This window comes from Pectinophora gossypiella, chromosome 22 (assembly GCF_024362695.1).
Source record: "Pectinophora gossypiella chromosome 22, ilPecGoss1.1, whole genome shotgun sequence".
Taxonomy (NCBI): Eukaryota; Metazoa; Arthropoda; class Insecta; order Lepidoptera; family Gelechiidae; genus Pectinophora; species Pectinophora gossypiella.
In genome coordinates, this window is record NC_065425.1 from 11,394,846 (window position 1) to 11,416,236 (window position 21,391).

The 21,391-nt window shown below is 40.2% G+C and overlaps 1 protein-coding gene across 1 annotated transcript in view; it reads left to right on the plus strand.

Annotated features, from left to right (window-relative positions):
- The window catches only part of LOC126377035 (protein Skeletor, isoforms B/C), a 57,520-nt gene that overhangs the window by 7,501 nt on the left and 28,628 nt on the right, over positions 1-21,391 (plus strand). Inside the window, exon 2 of the mRNA XM_050024655.1 lies at positions 19,328-19,559. Within this exon, the coding sequence (XP_049880612.1) occupies positions 19,328-19,559 (232 nt within the window). The remainder of the gene's footprint in view (positions 1-19,327; positions 19,560-21,391) is intronic.

Consider the following 21,391-nt stretch of genomic DNA (forward strand, 5'->3'; position numbering starts at 1 on the left):
TTTCACCCTGATTGTCTGGCAAATAAGATGAATACGTGCTTCAGAAGTCACGTTACGCCATTGGTCCCGGTACGTAGTCGTAACTAAGCAACTTATTGTAGTTAAAAAAGTGTATGGAAAAATCATGAGTCAATTTGAAGTGATTTTCATTTTAGCCTTTTGCGTTTCGACGCGTGTTACGGAACGTGTTAAGGAAAGTTTCACCGGAATGCACTTTTCGCTGACATTAGAAATCAGGTGCTAATTACTGATATGCAAAGTGAAACTCTATTTGTGGACATCACTGGCGTGTTTCTTTTAATATTTTGTCACACTTTCTTTACAGTTTTCAACACATTCACTCAGTAATTTAATTATAAAAACAGGGATTGAATCAGGGACTGGGTCGGACGTCAAAGCTATCTAGCCATGATGCCACTAAGGTGGTATTCTGTTAGGTATATCGGTGAACAAATATTAATGTGTTTAATGGAAGCTAAGTACCTACATCACTGTTTGTATATTTGTGTATTTAATTTCCATTGTACCATTGTGTTTCCTCATCTTCAGCGGAATGTTTAAACGATTAAAAAACTCAATTTGCATTGTAAAGGTACGTTATAAACGTGCGCAGTCACACCGCTTAGAAGTATATTGTCATTTTCATTGTCAATGACATGAATCATTCATTATTTTTCTTGCTTTTAACTTTAACCATAGAATAAGGAATAATACTACGTATAGAACGGCAACTCTCCGCTCGCCACCAGCGGCTGAGCTAGGTTTACCTCACCCCCCCTCGAACACAGTTTAGACTTGAATCCTATGGCGTCAGCTGTCACACAGATGCGCGTGTACGATAACGTCAATGTGTGGTATCTGTGTAAAACGAGGTTGTTTGTATGAAGTGTCAGGGGTGTGCTTTAACTTAAACTTGCGACTCGCGCACCTAAAGTCCAGTGCAAACTGCCGTAAATACAACGTATACTCTTAACAAGAAAATCTCAAACAAGGAAAACATCGTGAGGAAACCCACATTCCCGAAAAATGCATTTTCGGAGGTATGTGACCTAACCTATTGGGCTGATTCCGACCCCGCCGCCATGGTCGACGATTTCCCTCAATCAGCGCTTATCGCTATCGACTCGCAAGAGTCGGATTAATTCTTTCAAATATTTTTCCTCTCAGACGACGCCCTGAGCCGAGGTTCGCGCCCAACTGGGCACCCTCAGGCCTGTTGTCTTAAACGTTGTACCGGGTGAGAGACTTCAGCGCTCCCCATTTGTCCGGCCAAGTAGTTAATGCCATCTTCTTAGTTAATGTCACGTCAAAAAAAAAGGTATGACAAGAGTCCATTCGGCTGTTACTGAACCACCTCGATCGAGCACAATACCCTCGATTCCATGAATCGCTTGTCAATCGAGTTTGTTACGAAATGAGATCGATTACGATTATGTATACATATAATTACTCATACGCATTAATTAGATCTTATGTCATCTTGCGCAATACTTGCCTTTCAATATTATCTTTAACGGCCACCGTGGTCCAGTGGTAGAGCATTCTGCTCACGATCCAGAGGTCCTGGGATCGAATCCCGGTGGGGACAAATCACTTTGTGATCCCTAGTTTGGTTAGGACATTACAGGCTGATCACCTCATTGTCCGAAAGTAAGACGACCCGTGCTTCGGAAGGCACGTTAAGCCATTGGCCCCGGTTACTACTTACTAATGTAAGTAAGTAGTCGTTACACGAGTCATGTCAGGGGTCTTTGGCGGCTCAAAAGTAACCCTGACACCAGGATTGATGAGGTTGGTAATCGACTGCTTGACAGACCTTCCAACCCGCAAAGGGAAAACCAGCCCAATACAGGTTAGATCACATATCTCCGAACATGCATTTCTCGGGAATGTGTGGTGTGTGTGTGTACAAATATCGTGGACGTTACGCTACTAAATCTTTATCGCGAGCACTTGTCTGTCTACCCTCTTCCCTCATGCTATATAGGGTTCGCGGGTTGGAGGGGAAGGGGGTAAGTGCTGAACAAACACAATACCCGTCTAAACTGAGGGGGAGTCTACTGCTCCTAGCATGGCAGTGTTGTAGCGAAAAAAAAACGAATTTATGAGAATTACTACCATTTATGACTTATGACTTCCACAAATTCTACGGTGTAAATTGTATGGTCGTGTAACTAGCTACAAGATAAATTATGAAATTCTGATTACTAAATAAAGACAGATCTAAAACTTTAATGAGAAACATTTTCTTTTTTCTATTTACATGACCTGCCTCGATGTGACGCATTGGAGGAAATGTTTTATTAATAAGATGTGTTTGTTTTGTTTTTAATTGTGCAAAAAGATTTATAAAATAGTAATTGAATTTACGTATGTACGTCAAAATTTCTGATTTTAGTACTTAATTAAAAACCATAATAGAAAGTCGTAATAATAAGTCCGACATTTTATCACAGAGGCTTTTTCATACAAATTCCATGGTAATCTCGTGTTGTGACGTTTAGTAAAAAGTAACTGATTTGACTAGTTGGAAACTAGCATGGCGCCTTATAAGGATAAGCACATATAAGCGCCATTTTGAAAAAGCACAATCAAACAATCTAGGTAAAGAAATTGTGCTCTCATTATTTTCCCCGAATGAAATTAATAAAAATAAAATCGACGTTTTGTTACACCCCAGCTTTATATAAAATACCATGGTATAAGAAGACCAGGTAAGCTCAAAAGAGACAGTTAACATTTCAAGGTTAGCCCAGCCGACGCAATCCCGCCCCGCGTTGCCATTTCGCAAAAAAAAAATACCCACGACCATAGTTTTTATATTTACCTTGCAAGGAAATTTTGAACTTTAATAGTAAAAGATTTACTTACAATTTTAATGACTTTTATATATGTGACAAGAAATAGTAAATAAATACATTAGTCAGTAATTCACTTAATTTTCAATAATAAAATTTATGTGCTTGGAATGTTGGAGATACCAATTTAATGGTAACACGGTGGTAACACTTACGTTATCAAAGGACTAGCAATGGCGGCTTGTCATAGGATTGAGCATAAGTACCTGGTTTTCCTATACCATGCAAAATACCTCGTTTTACACAGACACTACACATTGACGTTATCCTGCACGCGCATCTGTGTGAGTGACGTCTGACGCCCATACGATAGGTTACTTGACAACCTAGTCAAATGAGATACTTTTTACGAAACATCAAAACGAAATTTCTCTTTGGAGTTTGCATGGAAATACTGTCGTGTGACGTTATCAATAAAAGCGGTCAAACGTCGTACTCATTGTTACTTAATTTATAAATAAAATTCGAAAATAAATCGAATAGTAAAAAGCATGTTTACTGGCATAAGCAATAAATGAAAGATCCGAAAACCTCAGCTCCATACATCTTTCCAACAACAAAGAAATCAATCTAAATCTATAATGCCAATCATCTCTGGATCCCCTCATTGAAATCTGCGCTAACTTTTCCCGTTTCCGCGCAAATCACATGCACCCTAGCCATCTGTCTTGTCTAAACGACCTCTCATAGCCACCCTACTGGCATTAACATGGATTGTGAAAGTGTGAAGTTAAGGGAAGATAATGTATTATGTTAAAGTTTACCTCTTGTAGATTACTAGCGACTCGGCCCGGCTTCGTTTGGGTAAATTTTTTAGCATAAAATAAGGAATAATACTGCGTATAGAACGGCAACTCTAGTCTCCATTACTTTTCTATAGGGTATTTGACTGAAAGCCAGAAATTTTTTTAGAAATAGAAAGCCAGTCTAAGATGATCAAAAATCAATCTCATTTAACTTTTCGAATTATTTTCGAATTCCTGTTTTGAATTAAGTAACAATGAGTACGACGTTTGACCGCTTTTATTTATAACGTCACAGGACAGTATTGCCATTACAAACTCCAAAGAAAAATTTCGTTTTGACGTTTCGTAAAAAGTATCTCATTTGACTAGGTTGTCAAGTAGCCTATTATAGAAGCAATAGCATCTAATTCCGTTCCTTGTTTTTCCTACTTATCCGTTTCCCTAATTTTGTTTGTGGCAAATGCGCAAGCCGCGCGAAGCCAAAATCTAAGAAAAAAGATAAATAGCTTCTAACCTAGAACATTACGATTAGTTAATAAGCTTAATACTGATACTCGCTTTGACCTATTTTTCAATGACGTTCAAAGTGTAAAAACCTTGCTGACCAAAAAACCTAATTTAGTTTCTGGCTGTATCTGAATCTGTATGGACATTTAAAACGTTTTATCATTTGTTTGTATTTACAAGTATCCATTTTGAAAAAAGGCTGTAAGCTACCCGAATAAAATAAAATAAATAAACACTTCGCTTAATATCTACATTTTCAACATCAACCCCACACATGCTCAAATCGATACAACAAGTAGGTACTTATGGGAAATAAAGCTCCTAAGTGACCTACCTCACAACGCGATTAGATATTTATTTATTGCAACACACAACAGGACATTAACAGTACATGATAAAATATACAATTACAAACAAAAATGGTCAGTCAACATCTCAAATGGGGTGCGTTGACAGCATGCAAAATCATATAGCAACTAAAAAGAGGTAAAGAAAAAAAAAAGATTACAATTCAGAAAACAAAGCGACTTCAGTTTTCGACTGATTTTAGACTTTTGATAATTTGTGTTCTAAATGTTCCAAAATTATTAAAAACATCCAGGTTTTTATTTATGGAGGCGACATTATTATAAAACCGACACATGCGTATGATATCGCATCGATCTGCGATATTAGGGTACTTACATAATAACATTATCAGCCTATATACGTCCCACTGCTGGGCACAGGCCTCCCCTCAATCAACCGGAAGGGGTATGGAGCATACTCCACCACGCTGCTGCACTGCGGGTGGGTGGAAGTATTTGGGCTAGTGGCTCGGGACCAACGGTTTCGGACAGTCTCACAAAAATGATTTCAACAATGTCCCCATCGGGAATCGAACCCTGCCTCCAGATCGTCGCCTAGCGCTCTATCTGTACGTAGCTGATTGTAGCTAGTACAGCACTAGGAACATATGACGTCACGAATTCCCATTGCTATTTCTTGTTGCGTAGTTTTAAAGATTTAAGCGTAAGTACATAGGGTTATAGGGACAGAAAAAGCGACTTTGTTTTGTGTTATGTAGTGATCATTGACTGGAAATACCCTATGGTTTCGATATCGAACGCCTCGCGTCGCGTGAGGAAGAACACTAAGAGAGCCGTCAACTCAAGTACAGAGGGACTAGGTACGGATGGCAGACGAATTCCCTGTTTATGCTGCAGTAAAGGTTTTTACGAGGCTCCTATTTCCATTCCGCGGTTTCGATTGTCAAGGATTTTCTAAAGGGATATCGTGTAAAACTCTGTGCCGCACTGACATTTTTAACAATAATCTTCACTAAGGCCAGGCGCGCATTACGAGTTTTTCGCCGCGCGGCAGAAAAAAGCAGCGGCATAATGTCGCACTGTAATACTGCGCCGCTGCGGTGGCACTGCCGTCAAGTGCGCGCAATACAATTTAAAACTGTTTGGTACAGAATTACAGTGCGACATTATGCCGCTGCTTTTTTCTGCCGCGCGGCGAAAAATTCGTAGTGCGCGCCTGGCCTAACACAGTTGGTTCGGACATTGTGGACGGCGATACGGTTCACCACCTATCCTTCATCACCACCTATAACGGCCTCCGTGGTCCAGTGGTTGAGCGTTCTGTTCACGATTCGGAGGTCCCAGGTTCTAATCTCGGTGGGGACAAATCACTTTGTGATCCCTAGTTTGATTAAGACATTGCAGGCTGCTCACCTGATTGTCCAGAAGTAAGATGATCCGTGCTTCGGTAGGCACGTTAAGCCGTTGGTCCCGGTTACTGCTAACTGATGTAAGTATGTAGTCGTTACTTGAGCCACGTCAGGGAGCTTTGGCGGCTTAATATTATTATTGAGGGTTATATCTGACACCAGGGTTAATGAGGTTGGTCATCCACCTCATAACCCACACGATAGAAGAAGAACAGTAAGCGCGGTGAGGCGTGGGTACTGAGTTCATCTTGCGATGGATGCACCTCTGACTACCGCAAAATTGAGTCGCACTAGGTTCAAGATAAATTATGAAATTGTAATTACTAAATAAAGACTGATCTAAAACTAACGAAAAACATTTCCTTTTTTCTATTTAATTTATTTATGAATTTTAATCAAGAAAAACGTAATAATAAGTGCGACATTTTGTCACGTTTCTCTATGACGTCACAGTGTGCGTTTTCATACAAATTACCTACATAGTAATTCCATGTTTTCACGTTTAGTGAGCGTCAGGCTCACGATCTGGAGGTCCGGGTTCGATTCCCGATGGGGACATGGTCGAAATCACTTTGTGAGATTGTCCTTTGTTTGGTAAGGACTTTTCAGGCTTGAATCCTGATTGTCTGAAAATGTAAGATGATTCCGTGCTTCGGAGGGCACGTTAGCTATTGGTCCAGGCTATTAGCCGTAAAAACACTTTCACCAACGCGTAGTGGAGCAGCATGGTGAAGTATGCTCCATATCCCCTCCGGTTGATTGAGGGGAGGCCTGTGCCCAGCAGTGGGATGTATATAGGCTGTTTATGTAACTGATTTCACTAGTTGGAAACTAGCCTATCTAGGAAAGGTGTCTAGGTCTCTATACCGAGGTTTTCCTTGCAGCTTCTTTTCCCGCCTATACAGGTTGTGAGAAGCTGCAGTAGTTATAAGCGGATGAGAAGTTCGTTATGTAAAATTTGATAAAAGTATGCGTCGCGCTGTGCAAACTTCAATACCGCGTTTCAGGTCCAATAAGACCATCCATCCATTCATCCATTTATCCATCTTTGGGCTTCGTATCAACAGTGGCTGCAAGTTGTCTTTGATTACTTGTGGCTCTGCCCACCCCATTTGGGATTACGGGCGTGAGTTTATGCTGATATTTTCATATTTATACCCTAACGCAGCATAGAATGACAGCAGGACAGAGATATAGTACATTGCCTAGTGTGAAAGAGACGAAAGATGTGTCTTTCAATGTAGAGAGTTGTTAACATATTCTATTTTTTTTGCATCTTTTTTTCCTCATCTCCCTGGTTGTTCGTGTCTGGTAGAAACAAATGAGTATCGAAATGCCAAGACAAAACTGTATTAACTGCAGAGGGTTGGCTCTGTCGGGGTTGTTACGGAGGGTGGTGTTAGGGCTGCCAAAAGTATTGAAGAAATGCTTATGCAATTAATTGATGTAAATCATTCTATAAACTTTTAGGTATGTGAGGTACTAATCACTAATTTAAGAGTCACACTCTTGTCTGAGTAGTATTCCTCTCCATGCTTCTTTTTAGGGAAAAATAAGGCAGTTATGTGGTATGTTACTTTAAATGTCCGAAGTACGGTAAATTTTTAAAATATACAAAATTCTTTATTGCACAATCACATATGAAAAGAACAGTATACAAGTACGGTAGCAGACGTACAATAGGCGATCTTATTGCAATTTCTTCCAGACAATCTTACGACGAAAGAAACTGTAATTGTAATAATAATCGGCCGGCAATAAGATATCAAATATTAAGGTAAATAAAAGTAATATTTAAACGTGCACTGCATAGGATGACCGTTGAGCGTTGGGCTCACGATGCTGAAGTTCTGGGTTTGATTCCCAGTGGGGAAACGTGTAACGAAAGGGGCCTATCAATCCAACTAGGCACCCTCAGATGTATTGTTATAATTTAAATAATTTTGAACCAGGCGAGTTCTTAGCGCTCCCTATTTGTCCGGCCAAGTAGTAAATGGCATCGAAAGGAAACCTATAACAAGTCACCTTTAAAAAAAAGAAAAGACATGAAAATCTTTTTACTGGCAACCCTAACCACCCTACCGGTTACGGGCTACGGGGGAGGGAAGCATGTCAATCAAAATATCCCTTAATGGCGCCGTGGAGGATATTAGATAAATACTGAGACAGAAGACATTTGCGACTTTGCCTCCTGTGCATAGGGATTATATGTAAACTGTCTTAATTATACCTACTTTAAGTTTAATTTCAAACATACAGGTTTTACAATGAAAATAATACTATCTATTTACTACGTACCATTTATACTACGAGCCAATTCGTGCCTCACCCTGTTCACGACGCGACTTATTATTATGACATACATACATAAACTCACGCCTATTTCCCACCGGGGTAAGCAGAGACTATAGAATTCTATTTGCTTCGATCCTGACACACTTCTCTTGCTTCCTCCACATTCATCAATCAGAGTCGTTCAGAGTAGATCGTATTAAACCTTTTATAAGGACATCTCCAATTTGGTTTGGTTGTCTTATTTTTATTAATAATAAGAAAATAATACTTAATAAAAAAAGTATATTCAGGTAAAACCTTCGACATACATACTGGGTGTTAGTGACATCGTAACGAATGATGAATGATGAATGTTAGAATACTGAGGGGGATGATTCAGACCATGATTCTGAGTTGATATCAAGTGGAATTTTCCATCGCAAAATGTTGTTTTTTAGTTTTCTTAAATTATTTTCAATTCTATACTTTTGCGATACAAAATTCCACTTGATATTAACTCAAAATAATCAGCTGAATCATCCCTCTCAGTATTCGTTACGATGTCACTTGTACACCCCATACAAGTACTCACAGGTAGCCATACAAGTACGTATGGGTGTTAGTGACCCCGTAACGAAAACTTTGAAGGATGAATCAAACCATGATTCTGAGTTGATATCAAGTGGAATTTCCTGTCGGAAAATTCAAGAATATTATTGTGTTTTTTTAATTATTTTCAGTTCCATACTTTTTTTTCTTTATTTAAGGAGTTTTATCTTACAAAAAGATAATGTCACTCCGTAGTGACTTCTTCGATTCTACAACTTACACAAACTAAAAACAACTGAAACTAAAACAATATTTTTTTGGCTTAAAACAAATTGTTCATCCCCTTCTCTTCAAGCCCATCATTACAGTTTTGTACAGTGCCATTGCTTCTCCCGACAATGGGAAAGACAAAGCACTGTTACAGCCCCCCACCTGATCAATATTACTGTAACTATCTAGCAGCTGTATTCTCAGATCCTCGTTCCGTACACACTCCATCATGATGAGGTAAGCATTCTCGCCAGTTCCATGCTTTTGCGACGGAAAATTCCACTTGATATCATCTCCGAATCATGGTTTGATTCATCTTTCAAAGTTTTCGTTACGATGTATACATATACACATTACATGTACATACATATACACATTATTATGTATGTCGCACATATATTTATAATACCGTCCCGCACGCAATTATGACAAATGTTTATATTTTGAGAAATACTGTTATTTTTGAGGTTTTTAATGTGATGTCGTAAATAATTTCATTTTTTGCATTGCACCCGAGCGAAGCCGGGGTGGGTCGCTAGTTGAGATATAAGTATTAGTCGAGAGCGTATCATCATCATCACCAGCCCATTAACCTCCCCACTGCTGGGGCACGGGCCTTCCCTATGGATGGATAGGGAGATCGGGCCTTAAACCATCACGCGGGCCCAGTGCGGATTGGTGGTTATTAACGACTGCTAATGCAGCCGGGACCAACGGCTTAACGTGCCTTCCGAAGCACGGAGGAGCTCGAGATGAAAACTTTTTTTTGTGGTCACCCATCCTATGACCGGCCTTTGCGAAAGTTGCTTAACTTCAACAATCGCAGACCGAGCGCGTTTACCGCTGCGCCACCGAGCTCCTCAAGAGCGTATGTTATGTTGTTAATAAGATTGAAAAACTCTGGATTCGGAGGGGGGAAAACGTTACGTATTTATGAGCGTGTTCTCACTGTAAAGATCCCCTGCGTCTGGTCCCACTTAGTATAATTAGATAATATAAACGAGTCTCTCCCCTCGCCTGTGTCGCTGCGGGGTGCTCAGACTCCTCGATTTAAGAGTTATTTGCGAAATTGCATCAAGTTTAAACGTCTGGGTTGAGCGAGGTCCTTTTATTCCGGACGCCACCGCAGATGATCACAATGTGTTGCATTTACAAATATCTGTTACATGTTACGATTGTCGTTTGTTTGTCATGTTCTAATAATTTTTAATCTAAGTTTTTTTTTATTATTTTCCGTGTAGTTTTTGTCCTGTTTTCCTGTGAACTAGTGAAATCAGTTACTTTTTACTAAACGTCAAAACACGAAATTACTATGGAATATGTAGGTCCGCGGAGGTCCGTGTTGCTCTATGAATTTGTATGAAAAAGCACACTTTGACGTCATAGAGAAACGTGATAAAATTCGCACATATTATTGCGTTTTTCTTGATTAAAATTCAAAAATAAGTTAAATATTAGTTATTGGTCAGCAAAAATTTTATATCGATCGCCTTCGACTCGCAAAGAAGTTAAATATAAAAAAATAATTGATTACTTATTTATCAATTATTATTACTAAATACAATGTTAATAAAATATTTTTCAGTTTTAGATCTGTCTTTATTTAGAATCGGAATTTCATAATTTATATTTGACCTAGGATTTGTGGCATGCATTAAATACTTGACCGGACAAATGGGGAGAGCTGAGGGCTCTCACTCAGTACAAAATTTAAGATAGCAGGCCTGAAGGTGCCCAGTTGGGCGCGAACCTCGGCTCAGGGCGTCGGCTAAGAGGATTGTATTTGAAAGAATCAGTCGCTTGCATAGTTGCTGTATTATATAATTTTGTACCTAATTACTTAATAATACTATTTAGTTAGATAATGGCCCCGATTCCTGCAGACACCGCCTAATTTTATTTTAAGTTATATCCGTCATTTTCATATCCGTTGAAAAGGAAAGGTACTGATGATTCACAGCTCTTAATTTTAGATGAATGAGTAAATGAATGAATAACCCGGGCGAATCAAAAAGGTATGTCGCTGGTATGCAATCCGTTTGACGTGCTGTCTACTTAACTGTGTCGGGTTATTGACTGATGTAAAATTTTTAGACGGTTGGTTTAGATTTGTGCTTAAAATTGACGTGTGTTCCATAAATTTTATGCTTGTCGATTAGCCGTCCCTTTCCTTTTCGGCGGATAAGAAAATGACAGATATAACTTAAAATAAAATTAGATGGTATTTACAGGAATTGGCACCATTATAATATTATTATAATAAGGCACCTAGTGTCGCCTCTTTTATATTGCCGTGCCCTTGCAGGGCGTCACATGTACCTTTTTACTATGTTCCACCTTAATTTATGTTTGTGACATGCAATAAATGAATATGAATATGAATCTGTGGGACGATAGCGATCAGCCCTGAAAGAGGGAAATGGACCACGCCGGCGGGGTCGTTGTATCGGGGGTTAATAATTAGCGGAACGATGCGTTCCACTATTATCATTTTATATTCACCCACAGTCCAGCATAGAAACAAAAACCCTCTCACTAATAATACAAGAGACAACAAAACTCAAAGAGGAGCGCCGGTCGCCATGGCAGCACCCTGTTACAATAATGAGATCCTTCAAACCCCTGCTTCCTCTCGCTATTGTTTGCCGATTTGGGAATTAGAGTGTTACCAACATCGTCCATAAGTTTATTTTTAAACAGATTTACCTCAAAGGTAATGATTTTTTTTCAAGTGACTTGTAAAGTTGTGCAGCCCTAAATTGTAAGTCACTACTTAGCTGAACAATGATAAGTGATCAGAACTCGCCAAGATGAACATAATTTATTTATTTATTAAAGGTTGCAATGTTTAGAGCCCAGTTGACAGAACGCTCGCCTCTCACTTTGAGGTCGCAGGTTCGAATTCAGCACAAGCGTAAACCATGTAAGTATGTCGAATTTGTTTTCGAATTCATGTTTGGATCATAAATGATTATCAAGTGCTCAGCGGTGAAGGAAAATACTGATGATGAATGTTCCTGAGAAATACATTTTCGGAGGTATGTGACCTAACCTGTATTTGGCTGGTTTTTGGGGTGTGCTGGCAGTTCTACCTACTCCGATAGACATTACGAGCGTGAATCCGACTGTTAATATTTTATTTCAGTCTAGATCCTTTACACTTTATAGCATCGAAAATAAAATAAAGTAAGTAGATATAAAAAATGCTCAATAAGAATTTCTCAGTAGAGTACAATCTGTAAGTAAGATTTCTTTGATGGCGTGGCACGTCTTGTTCGAATATCGAACGAGTCTTGTAGTTAGAGTAATATTCTATGGATTCCTCCAGCCGTGTTGTAGCTGAAAATCAGCGTTTTTTCGTAAGAGCAAAAACTTGCGCTGAACTACGACCGATTTGCGCTGTCGCAGCACACATACATACCTGGCGTGTTTAATACAGAGCTTCATCTCTGTTGATTAGTTGTCTGTATCTAATCTTTTTCTTTTTGTATGCATGTGTGTCTGTAGACCAAATGTCAACCAAAATTATATCTAGACGACAGTGTGGTAGCCAAAATCAAATTCCAAAACATCTTTATTCAGTAGGTAACATAGTTACACTTTGAATCGTATTTTTTACATAACGAACGTCTCATCCGCCTAAAACTACTGCAGCTTCTCACAACCTTTTAGCCGGGAAAAGAAGATGCAAGAAAAACCTCCGCACAGGGCCCTTGATGTTCTTTAAAAAAAAATTGGCTGCTATTAGACCCTGGACAGTCTTCTTCTTGTCGTTTCGATGGCATTCAGATTTTTTCAGCCCAGTATTTTTCCACCCGGACAGCATTTTCGGTGGCATTCATCAGCTCCTCTCGCGTACAGGTACCAGGGCACGCGGGGCAAGATGGTGAGCCATGGTCTGTGGCGTAACACCACACACGCAGCTCAGGTCCGATCCGTTGAGACCACCTGGACAGGTTATCTTTACTTCGGCCAACCTGTGTGTGGAAATGGAAAGACCTGTAAAGATTTCCAGGTCGGCCTTGTCAGCTCATGACCCGGTGGAAGGTTCTCCGAGAGGGGGACAAACAGTGGCGGATTTACAAATTTGCCGCCAGTAGGCTATTCAATTTTTGCCGCCCCTACTGACCTCTGAAATTCGATACGCTAGTTCACAATCATATTAATTACTTACATTTATTCTGTAAAAGAAATTGCAACTTTATGATTTGTGTTCTATCGTCCTCATTACATCGACTTTTTCCCGTTATTAGTATGATTGTGAACTAGGGGATAGTTGTGTCAGTTTCTAAATTATTTTTACAGCCGACGATTTAGTGAAGTGTATACTGTTGAGCTAAAAACAGCAGCATGTACTAATTATCATCATCATGTCGTCCAAACCATATCCGGCGACAGCGACTCCTAAATATCTATCCCGTTGTTGTGGTGGGCTCTGATGTGGGTGGCGAAACCGAACTTCGACTTGAAACTGGCCTGACGAATTGAGTGTGTAATTATAACACGGTTTCGGTCGATTCTTCCGTATTTGATGCTTTGCGTCAAGATCTTGTAAACGCTTCTTTTCAAATAAATTGACCCGCTTGTGAACGGTGCGGCGCCTCCTCCCAACTAACAGTTAGTATCTCACATGCTACGAGATTGTATTTAAGCACGTCTTTGTAACGCAGATATTGCCCACCATGTTTTCGCTTTCCGCTAGAGAGCTCGGAATACAAAACTGCTTGCGGCGATCTGCTGTCATCCATTCGCAAGACGTGACCGCATCAGCTCAGTTGGTGCTTTATGATGAGCGCTTCTATTCCGGATAGACCAGCACGATGCAAAATTTCTGTGTTTGGAACTCGATCCTGCCACTTGATGTGCAAGATGGACCTTAGACATCCTTATGTCCCGTTTTCAGCCAGGTAGGTCCGTGCCACCACAAATCGAAGTTTATAAGCTAAGACGGCAGTAATGCTCTACTAGCACAGTCGACAGGATTATTAGAATTAATTTGACGTACTTCCATTGTGTGGTGGGTATTATTGAGTTAGTAATTTCCGTTCGATTAGAGACATATTTTTCCCAGTTCTTTCTTATTGCCTCCTTGCAGCCACGCCAACACGACCCAGGAGTCCGTCTAGCAGTGAATGGTAAGTTCATACTCTGACAGTGCAAGCTTGACCTTCTCCATAAGCCGCGCCATAGAAGCGCTCCACATAATTCCAGTCTCGGCAGGGAAGGTTTCTTGTTCAGTTCAGTGTTGTGACATTCACCGTACTCATTAGTTGTTTTGATGTAAATCACGCAAGCATAGGCCTTTTCGCACAAAATCCAACCAGTTCAATGTGCTTACTGTCACTATTTATCCACCTGGGTATTGCTATTTCAGATAAAATTTCCAAATCTGACTGGATTTTTTTCCATTCTTTCGCCATTTCGTCGGGTATAAGTTCATTATTCCACAAGTTTTGGAATAATATTTTAGCACTGACTACTATCGGAGCAAGTCACCCGATGGGGTAGTATAGCTTGCTTATGTCCGATAATAACATCCGTTTAGTTATTTTCCCGTTCCGTGAACAAAACTGGTCGCATAATGTATACCAGCCAAGTCCAAGCATTTTTGTTGGTGTATCCTGTTTGAATTTAAAGACATTTTATTGACTTTCTGCTCTTCGGGGAGATCCTGAAGGACATCTGTATCGTTAGTTGCCCATTTTCTCAGCGTAAATCCACCCTTGCGTAACAGTTCGAAAAGTTGTTTTTGTAATGACGTCATCCATATAGAATTGGTGACGTAATGCTTTATCTGCCATAGGAAACTAGTGTCCTTCGTCATTTGCCAGTTGCTTTAGTGTGCGAATAGCAAGAAACGGGGCTGCTTTCATCCAGTACGTTAGCGTACACAGGTCCATCTTCTGTAGTATATTGTTGGGAGATGACTGCCAGATGATCTTTTGCAGAGGTCATTGATCTTCGTGTAAAAATGTGACGCGAAACATCGTCTCAATATCGGCAGCGAGAGTGTATTTATAGCTCCTCCACTTGATATAATGAGAGAGCAGATATCCTGGGTCCTGTCTCCATGAGATCGTTGAGGCTGTAGTTACTGTCCGTTTTCATAGAGGCGTTAAAAACTACTCGCAGTTTGGTGGTGCAAGATTTTCGTGATTCATGCTAAACTCAGCTCAGTGAGCCTCCAAATCCTCTAGATGTTTTTCATCGATAACCCAAATTCTTCCATTTAACAGGATCCTTAGCGTAGTTGTAGGTGATTTTCTTGATGTTATCGTAGGTCACCTTCTGTTTCTGAAGGAGTTGATCTATGTTAATTGCCATCGTGGCGTCAGTTGGTAAAGCGTCGCTGGAAGAAGTATGTGGTAGTTACACAGTGATATGTGCGTTTTCTCAATGCAGTTGGTGAGACCCGCATGTGAGTGGCCAAAAGCACTGATTCGCTATCACAGTCACTAACACAACACTTCACTAGTAGCTCGAAGGACCAAACGATGTAAGGGCCAAAGCTGGGTTCCGGCTTCATCGCTCCACCTTCAGTTCCAGTTGTAGGAGTTGATCGTTAACTCAAAGATTCGTTTAAGTAGGTTAATTTGTCTATTAGCGCTCGTGGCTAGTACGTATCCTTTATGTTGAGTGACCGTTTCACACTGACATACTAATTATAATCGAGTACGCAGCGCTACCAAAAGCACGGCGCAAAGTTAGCAAAATATGTTCGGTTGAAGCCCGTACAGACGTAAGAATGTTCAGTATATTGTGCATTACTAAAATGTTACAATTCTTGACACTTGTTTCTATATAATATTTCTTTTTTATTTATGTAAGACAAAAAAAAATTTGGGCCAAATTTGCCGCCCCCTACAATCTGCCGCCCTAGGCTTCAGCCTACTCAGCCTACTGGTAAATCCGCCACTGGGGACAAATGGAGTAGATAGCGTCGCTGTCCTACGCCAAGGACCGCATCTGGCTTGGGGAGCCTCACACTCAGCTGGACAGTTAATTCCATCTTCTAAATAATCACGTAACCTTATAAAAACCCTTTTTACAAAGTTTCTGGGTGTTTTAAAAAAATGATGTTATTGTCTTGTTTTTGTCGCCACACAGAAAGTGAAGCAGCGTGGTGGAGTATGCTCCCTCCGGTTGATTGAAAGGCCTGTGCCCAGCACTGGGACGTATACAGACTGTTAGTAGCATCGTAACGAATACTGAGAGGGATGATTCAGCTCATTACTCTGAGTTAATATCAAGCGGAATTTCCACTGCAAAAGTTGAAAAATAATTTATATGTCACTTACACCAATACAAGTACGTGGTAGCCATACGAGTACTTATGGGTGTTAGTGACACCGTAACAAATACTGAGGGGGATGATTCAGACCATGATGCTGAGTTGATATCAAGTGGAAACTCCTGTCGGAAAATTCGAAATAATTTTAATGTCTTTTTAAATTATTTCCAGTTCCATACTTTTGCAAAGGAATATTCTACTTGATTGTCTGAATCATCCCTCAAAGTTTTCGTTACGATGTCACTTACAACCTGCATAGGTATGTTTATGTATTAGTATGGACCACGATAGAACTTTCCCAGTTATCGACTCGAGTCAGTCAATATATTGAAGCAAACACGGTACCTACCAACTAGTCCTAGATCCGATACGATACGACCTATATGCACTATTGTTCAGAATCAATATTAAATCGGCTATTTGACAAAGAATGGGCCACCGAAGTCTTACAATGCTAGATAGTCTATTCCACGGAATATAAGAAAGACGTTGGAAGGGCCACGAGGGCGCGAAACGCGCGCCATACAAGTCTCTCTCTCTTTATTTGAGAGTTGCGCTCTTGTCGGTGGAGTAATCGCCTTCATTACTCCATAGGTAGGGCGTGTAGAACGGTAGTTGCCCCAATCGCCTTCCATTCGGCAGTACACCGACTTTTCTCGATCGGTGATGTTCTATCTAGAGCCCTACCAAAATCCATTTCCTCGGCCTCCAACCAGTACCGATACCGCTACTGCCCGGCATCAGGGGTGCGCTTTTGAAGTAGCGGCGCCTACTCGCTACGTCACAAGATCGTCATAGAACCTAAGTAGCATTTTATAGGTTAGCCCGTCCCAGTTAGCTGCCCACTACGTTCTGCTAATCATGTCGCTGTTTGGTCGGGGACTGCTTATTTTTATATTCGCAGCTAACCATCATATCTGATGACCGTATCACTATCCGCCACCTGTGGACCCCGTAGATGGCCTACAGCTCAGCCTACAATACAATACAAAAACTCTTTATTGCACTTGAATCACATTAAAAATACATGAGTATTATAATTAAATTGGTAGTACAACAGGCGGCCTTATTGCTAAGGTAGCAATCTCTTCCAGGCAACCTTTAGGTATAGGATATGAATTTAATGAAAAATGTAGCGGGATAGACAGTGCAAATAAAATTAATAAAATAATAATAAAATGTTGAAAAATATAAGTACTTATAACTACGTATAGATAAACTATAATATATTAAAAACAATACATAGAAGACAATAAATAATGATTATAATAATATATAAATACGTTAATATATACATACATTACTATGGAAGAAAGGAAACCATGACAGTACTACAATACCTAGTTTATAAAGAAGAAGATGTAAGAAGAATGGAATAGAAAAGAAAAACGTTATAAAGAAGAGGAGAGAGAGATGAGAAAGCCTACTACATACAAGTATGAGCAAATATTTCATACTTCAACTTTGCACTCCATTAAGGTCGTTTTGTGTATTTTAACTTGCAGGGCAATAAGGCAATAAGTCAAATATCGACTATCATGCAAGGAGATCCCTCTTTATCACAGGAAAGCTAAAAACCTTAGTATGATCGGCTATTTATCAAAAAATACTTTTGTATGCAGTATCTTACGAAAAATAATGATAAAATTGCAGTCTGTCACATAAAATATACATTGCCGGTAAAGTGGCTGTGAAATTTGAGAAGCAGTAGAGCTATCGTAGTTATCTGTTTGCAGGAGTAGTAGTAAAAGAGAGTGGAGTTGAACTGGCGACAGCGGTTCTCATACAAAATGCGCGCTAGTGCCTTTCCAATCTCTTTCTTCTATTCCGTGGTCTATTCCGATCTGGTTGAGAGATTAGCTTTGTTCGATATCATCATCTCTCTAGCATTATGTCGTTTCTTACAGGATCCGCTTACCTAACCTGAAGATTTGATAGCTCCTGTTGTTTACAAAAGCGACTGTCTGTCTGACCTTCTAACCTGTAAAAGGAAAACCACCCCAAATACAGGTTTGGTCATATACCTCCGTCAAGCATTTTTCGGGAATGTGGGTTTCCTCACGATGTTTTCCTTCACCGCTGAGCATGTGATAAGCATTTATGATCCAAACATGGGTTCGAAAATCATTGGTTTAGGTACGTGCTGGGATTCAAACCGGCGACCTCAAACCCTCGATGTATTGGGACATAATAAGACGAATGTTTTCATACAAACCTGTTTATGAACCTGTCTTTGAAGTCATACTTAATAAAGTAAATCTTTGAAGTAAATCTAAATTCCATGTATTAAGTATCCATATAAATAAATAAATAAAAAAGGTTTATTTCGGACATGTTCCATGGAGGTGGTGGTGGTTGGTTTTCCCCGAAGGGTAAGACAAAGGGAACTATGCCCATACAGCCATATCTTACGTATTTTTTTTCTTGATGAATAATGAAATGATGAAAGGTGATGATGATGAAACCTAAGCCCCCACCCTCGGAGTAGACTCCTATTCCGAACCCCAAACGAAAAGTCCGCATAAACTTTCGAGTTATGAAGCGGCTTCCTGGCACGAAGCGAAAATAGGCAGATACACTTTGTTTATTGAATACTCCGATATAATAACACTTGCGAATGTCTTCCGACTAACTTAATGCGATCATTAACCACAAAACACCACTTCGTATTAATTAATTAGATTATTCAATGAAGAAAGCAACTGTCCCGTTCCCGTTTCCCACCAAAAAGCCTGTTCCATAGAGGTTAGTAACAAGCAATAAACAAACTGAATCTAGTGTTAGTAATAGAACGATTAAAAAAAACATACATATTGTAACATAATTCCTATCCATCCATAGGGAAGGCCCGTGCCCCAGCAGTGGAGACGTTAATGGGCTGATGATGATGATGTAACATAAGATCACGCTTAATACCGCTGGGGTAGGCAGTGACTCTGGAATTTCACTCGATACGATCCTGATACACCACTTTCGCTTCCACCACTCATCAAAATCTTCATGCTTCTCCGATATAGAGTAATCTTGACCTAGTGTTTCTTTAAAAAAACATAATGAAATAAACATTTTAGTATTTTTCTGTATCCAAAATTCATAGCCTGTCTCTTCTTTTCAGGAGTGGTGTCAACCCGTCGCCAGGAACCATACTACGGCCGGCTGATAGGCCGCCTGACCCAATACGCTCATGGTATCAGGGGGACGGTATATGCCGTCGACGAGAATACGGTTTTCGTGAGGAACTTCGCATACGACGGCACAGGCCCTGATGCCTACTTCTGGGTCGGTGACACCCCCCAGCCGTCCCCTGAGGGGATCCTCGTGCCGTACCCAGAGGATTATACCACTAGGTGAGTCTGAGATGTCATAAATATAAATATCCAAAGTTGATCAATGTAAGAAAACAGTTCTTCATTTTGGACATAAAGACAACAAAATTCTGTTGTATCACTTCTGTTAACAGAACTACTGGATTTTTTGTCCCATTACTTCTGTCAATCAGTCCTAGAGAGCCGTGGTAGCCCAGTTGGAAGAACGTTTGACTCTCACTGCGTAGTCGCAGATTTGAATCCCAGCATGAGCCTAATCCAATGATTTTCAAATTAGTTTTCGAATCCATGTTTGGATCATAACTGATTATCCCGTGCTTAGCGGTGAAGGAAAACATCACGAGGAAACCCACATTCCTGAGAAATACGTATCAGAGATATGTGACCTCCTAACCTGTATTGGGCTGGAGTATTCTCTTCGCGAGTTGAAAGGTCAGAGAGGCAGTCGCGTCTGTAAATAACCGGATCCGTCAAATCTTCAGATTAGGTAAGCAAACCTTATGAGAAAGAGGATAACGCTAGGGAGATGATGAGTTTTGTCAATCAGTTCCCCTTTTTAACTTCCGACGCAAAAAAGACGGGGTGTTGTAAGTTTGACGAAGTTTGTGTGTATGTGTCTGTCTGTGGCATCGTAGCTCCCAAACGGATGATCCGATTTTAATGCGGTTTTTTTTTTGTTTGAAAGGTATATCAATCGAGAGTGTTCTTAGCTATGTTTGGTGGAAATCGGTTCAGGTCTTCAAGGTCATCAGGTCGTTTGTTAGGTGTGATAGGAATGTTATACGCTCAGTTTGCTTGCAAGCATAATGTGGTAAGTATCTGACATTTGAAACACTAATGTCTTCTGGAACCACTGAGCTGGTCTGCTGTTAGCGTACTTTTTTTCTGGTCGGGGTTTTTTTTTAATACTAACACAGTCTCTCTGTCGGGTCTTTGGTATACCTGGGAGGATAAGCAGCTAAACGTGTTCTATGTTTTTTATTCGTAATCACAATAATTTGTGTCGTAAAGGTACTTCCCGCTTTTTAGTTCCACGAATTTATGCTCTGACCTCAGTTTTAAAGCATTCGACCGTGACTATTTAGTATTCCTGTCTCGTCCTGTCGAATTACTTAGGCCCAACACGGATAATTGTAAGCAGCCAAATTGAATAGCCTTTTTTTGCGTAAAATTCTTGTCATTTATGATCAATTTAAGTATTGTGCTAATTTTGTTAAGGTATTTAGGAACAGCCTCCGTGGTCTAGTGGTTAGAGCGTTAGGCTCACGATCTGGGGGTCCGGGTTCGATTCCCGATGGGGACATTGTCGAAATCTCTTTGTGAGACTATCCTTTGTTTGGCAAGGACTTTTCAGGCTTGAATCACCTGATTGTCCGAAAAAGCTTCCGTGCTTCGGAGGGCACGTTAAGCCGTTGGTCCCGGCTATTAGCCGTAAAAACACCTCCATCAACCCGCATTGGAGCAGCGTGGTGGAGTATGCTCCATACCCCCTCCGGTTGATTGAGGGGAGGCCTGTGCCCAGCAGTGGGACGTATATAGGCAGTTTATGTTATGTATGTTATGTTATTTAGGAATTCCTGCTCGGAAAATGAAGATACATAAGTACGTAAACTAAAATAGAATAGACATAGTTAATTATAAAGGTTAAGTTGATGGTAGGGCTGGCAGAGGAAGACCAAGAAGGACTTACGATGACCAAATTGGAGATGTCCTTAGAAAAGGTTTAATACGATCTACTCTGAACCGGCGTGCGTGTATGAAGCGATTGATGAATGTGGAGGAAGCAAGAGAAGTGTGTCAGGATCGAAGCAAATGGAATTCTATAGTCTCTGCTTACTCCGGTGGGAAATAGG